At 39.3% G+C, this 4717-nt stretch overlaps 1 protein-coding gene across 2 annotated transcripts in view; it reads left to right on the forward strand.

Moving 5' to 3' along the window:
* Positions 1-4717, forward strand: part of NR1D2 (nuclear receptor subfamily 1 group D member 2) — a 34839-nt gene that overhangs the window by 12074 nt on the left and 18048 nt on the right. For both annotated transcript variants that reach the window (XM_003781745.1, XM_023513767.1), the window contains exons 2-4: positions 555-821; positions 2331-2419; positions 4214-4358. In XM_003781745.1, coding sequence (XP_003781793.1) covers positions 555-821; positions 2331-2419; positions 4214-4358 — 501 coding nt within the window. The remainder of the gene's footprint in view (positions 1-554; positions 822-2330; positions 2420-4213; positions 4359-4717) is intronic.

The following is a 4717-nucleotide window of genomic DNA, read 5'->3' on the forward strand; positions in this document are numbered from 1 at the left end:
TTTGGCGGGTCCGGGCTGGGGATTCGAACCCGCCACCTTAGGTGTACGTGGCTGGCGCCTTAGCCGGTTGAGCTATAGGCGCCGAGCCAATGAACTCTTTTCTAAGATTGTGTTAGATGAAAGTATAATGAAGGAGGTAAAGAGAAGATCAGAACCAGATTTTTTCATAAAACAGTTTGTTTCCTCTAAGCCGTGAAGTCACTCAGGAATGTGTTTCAGTCCTTTGGGAAAAGATTAGAAAATGAAAAGCTTTAGCTTTGGATCTGCATGTGCTCAGAACAACTAAGGCAGTGAGAAACCCTCCTCACTTTTTAAATCAGAAGGAGTTATTTATATGTGCTTTGAACTTTGTGAAGCAGAAAGAATAATAGGAGATCAGTTACTTTTCACTTTTGGTGTAAGCTAACATTTAGTACCAGTAGCCTGTTTTTTGATTTATTTTCTTTACCCTTTCTGTGCTAAGCTCTCAGTAGTGGTTCTTTTCTGTTGAGATTTGCAAAAATAAAACATATGTATTATCTTGTATCTGATGATCTGATTTCACTGTTTTCTAGGAGGTGTGATTGCCTACATCAGTTCTTCCAGCTCAGCCTCTAGTCCTGCCTCTTGTCACAGTGAGAGTTCTGAGAATAGTTTCCAGTCCTCCTCCTCTTCTGTTCCGTCTTCTCCAAATAGCTCCAATTCTGATACCAATGGTAATCCCAAGAACAATGATCTCTCTAATATTGAAGGCATCCTGAAGAATGATCGAATAGATTGTTCTATGAAAACAAGCAAATCAAGTGCTCCTGGGATGACAAAGAGCCACAGTGGTGTAACAAGTAAGTTTAGTTTTCTGAAGGTTGCTGCCATTAATTTCAGATGCGGTTTACTTTACCAACTTTTCATTTGCCATTATATTTCTAGGTATAATTTTCACTCCCTTCTGGGTAATCATGGATCAGTAGCTAGGGAGAAATCAGTGATAATTTTAGAAGTTATAGCCTAGGGCCTATCACAATGATTCTTGCCTCAGAGCCAGATAAGATACATACTTACATATTCTGCCTGGCCTTCTTGGGGTAAGTTCTTTTACCACATTTACCTTTCTTCTGCACTGCTGGTACTGAATCTTGTTCAGATTACTGCTCTTTGTGGGAAGGAGTTAACTTTCATGAAGTTGGAGTTGGGAACATTTGAGATTAGGAAACAGAGCAGCAGCTGGGCAAGGTGGCTCACACCTGTAATCCTAGGGAGGGCCGAGGTGGGTGGATACCTTGAGCTTACAGATTTGAGACCAGCCTGAGCAAAAAAGCGAGACCCTGTGTCTACTAAAAATAGAAAAATTGAGATAAGAGGACCACTTGAACCCAAGAGTTGGAGGTTGCTATGAGCTGTGACACCATAGCACTCTACCCAAGATGACAGCTCTGTCTCAAAAAAAAAAAAAAAAGAGGGGCAGCACCTGTGGCTCAAAGGGATAGGGCACTGGCTCCATATGCCGTAGGTGGCAGGTTCAAACCCAGCCCCAGCCAAAAAAAAAAAAAAAGGAAACAGCAGTATTGGGATAATCAGATGAGTAAAGGGTTTGGACTTCTTCATGAATGGAAGTAACAAGGACTGAGGAAGGGATGGGACCTGTCTGGCTCCTGTAGGTGAATTCAATGAATACATCTGTCTGTGAGGACATCCCTTTGCACCTTTTTTTTTTCTTAAGACAAGTCTTACTCCGTCACAGTGGGTAGAGTACCATGATGTCATAGCTCACAGCAATCTCAAACTCTTGGTCTCAAGCAATTCTCTTGTCTCAGTCTCCCAAGTAGCTGGCTCTACTGGAGCCCACCACAATACCTAGCTAGTTTTTCTACTTTAGAAGACATGGGGTCGTACTTTTGCTCAGGCTGGTCTCTAACTCCTGAGCTCAGGCAATCTACTCTCCTGAACCTCCCAGAGTGCTGGGATTACAGGAGTGAGGCACCACTCCTGGCCTCCCTTTGTACCTTTTATTGATTGACTCTGTGCCTTAATTCTTATACAAGAGAATGATTTTCTTAGTTCTAGTTGCATATCTCCTGTAAAGTAACTAAATTTACAAAATTTTGGTATGTGATTAAAATCATCAGGAAAGGAAAACAACAGCTCTGTGGGGTATTTTTTGACAGTGCCATAGGCAGCTGTGTTTAAAAGGAAACTATAATTACCTTTGATTTGTTAGTTTGGTGTAAAGATTTTTCTTACAAAAGTAGATATGTATCTTTTTAAGGCACTTGGAAGTTGGATGAAATAAAATATTCAATTGAAAGGAAAATGAACAATTCTAGCTTTTGTCTCTATGTCTGTTTGTGTCCTAGAATTTAGTGGCATGGTTCTGCTATGTAAAGTCTGTGGGGATGTGGCATCCGGATTCCACTATGGAGTTCATGCTTGTGAAGGGTGTAAGGTAAAGCTTGCTTTTGTTTCTTTAAACTGTTGATTTTGGGATTCAACAAGTTGGGGTTAGGTTTACCATTTTCCATAATTGATAATCTGGGAGGAAGAGAGAAGTCCACTTTTCTTAAGTTTTAAGTGTTTTTTGTAGTTATAGTTTGTTTTCAAAAATGTTCCTACTTCAGTTGAAAGTAATTCTTTTTTCTATTAGATTTTGCTTAAAAGAAATGTGCTATCAACCTAAGTGTACTTATGGTGTGAAACCAAGTACACTACATACTCATTCATTAATGTACGAGGCACAGTTCCAGGTGGTAGGGAAATAGCAAGGAGCAAAATAGACCAGGTACCACCCTTGTCTTGTTGAAATTTAGTTTAAACCAAGCTTTGAATTAGGTCTCATAAGATACTTTGAAATTCCAACATGTCAGGTATTAGGAGCTGGCAATAATTCCTAGCAACTTATAAAAAAATGTGATATCTAAAGAAACAATGTTAAGTGAGTAAAATAATTTTAAATGTAAGTTGAGCACTTGGGAAAGCTATATTTTGTTGGGAAATATTTTCTAGGGTGACTCTGAATGAACTGAGTTTGGTATGGCTAGGTCACTTCACAAGCTAGTCAGTATTTTTTTTAATAGATGTTGCATTTTTCCACAGTTTTAGAAATTCTATAAATATTGTTTTAGCTTTTGCAAAATATGCAAAGTAATTGTAGGGCAGACACCTTACTTTATAGCTAGGAAATAAAAGCACACACTGAATGGCAGAATTGTGTGTTCTTGATAAATACACATCTTTGTAGTACTTTCTTAAAAATGATGGTGGCGCCTGTGGCTCAAGGAGTAGGGCGCCGGCCCCATATACTGGAGGCGGTGGGTTCAAACACGGTCCCATCCAAAAACTGCAAAAAAAAAAAGAGTCTAGCTCAGCTTTTGTAATGTCTAAGTCAAGTGTACAGTATCACAATAATAAAACTTAAAAATGCTGTACTCCGCAACAATATAAATTCATGAAATGTGTAGTTAAGATACTCAAGGAAAATACAGTTTAAAATAATTTCATTTCATTTCTTTTCTTTTCTTTTCTTATTTTTTTTTGAGATAGAGTCTCACTTTGTCACTTGGAGTGAGCCACTTTTGCCCAGCCTTTTCTCAACGTTTTAGGAATTAGTCATTTGGCTCAGCGCCTGTAGCTCAGCGGCTAGGGTGCCAGTCATATACACTGGAGCTGGCGGGTTTGAACCCAGCCCGGGCCTGCCAAACAATGACAACTACAACAACAACAAAAAAATAGCTGGGTATTGTGGTGAGTGCCTATAGTCCCAAGTACTTGGGAGGCTGGGGCAAGAGAATCGCTTAAGCACAAGAGTTTGAGGTTGGTGTGAGCTGTGATGCCATGGCACTCTATTGAGGGCCACATAGTGAGACTCTTGTCTCAAAAAAAAAAAGAATCAGTCATTTATATTTCAAGAGTTTTGGAATTTGTATGTGATTAAAAGTATGAGGTGGAAAATGAAGCTGCAGGCAGGATCTCATAAGAGGGTGAAGTGTAGTTGTTAGAAGGGATGCTTTGGGCAAGCACAAAGAATCTTCAAAAGGAAAAAGAATTTTGTTTGGCTAGTTGGTGTTAGTGCTTACTCATGCCAGCACAAATCCATTGAAACTCTTGAGTATCAATATATATTTCCCTCTGTTTTAATCCAAAATTATTTCCCAGGTAGCTATTTATATACTACATAGATAGGGATGGGGCAGTGCTTATAAGGACTTTCCTTGGACGTTCTTAAATCTTCCTGTGTTCTTAGGGTTTCTTTCGGAGAAGTATTCAACAAAACATCCAGTACAAGAAGTGCCTGAAGAATGAAAACTGTTCTATAATGAGAATGAATAGGAATAGATGTCAGCAGTGTCGCTTCAAAAAGTGTCTTTCTGTTGGAATGTCAAGAGATGGTATGTTTCCAGTTTAAAGAGTGTTTTTAACACGTATGGAGCTTCTCTTTTATTTATTAGCATAACAGAGCTATAAGCCAGTTACCAGTAGCCCTTTTGTACTTTGGATGAAGCATATTTTGAAAAACACATTTTGATGCTTTGTAGGAAAGCAAATTTATTAAAGTCAAAGTTTAACATTTTTTTTTTTTTAAAGTTTAACATTGTTACCTCAGAGATAGCTTTTGGCTCATGCTTCTTAGAAAAAGATCGATTGGCTCGGCACCTGTGGCTCAAGCGGCTAGGGCGCCAGCCACATACACCTAGGGTGGCGGGTTCGAATCCCCAGCCCGGGCCCGCCAAACAACAATGATGGCTGC

The sequence above is a fragment of the Otolemur garnettii genome, unplaced genomic scaffold, assembly GCF_000181295.1.
Source record: "Otolemur garnettii isolate 467f Iridium unplaced genomic scaffold, OtoGar3 scaffold00002, whole genome shotgun sequence".
NCBI lineage: Eukaryota > Metazoa > Chordata > Mammalia > Primates > Galagidae > Otolemur > Otolemur garnettii.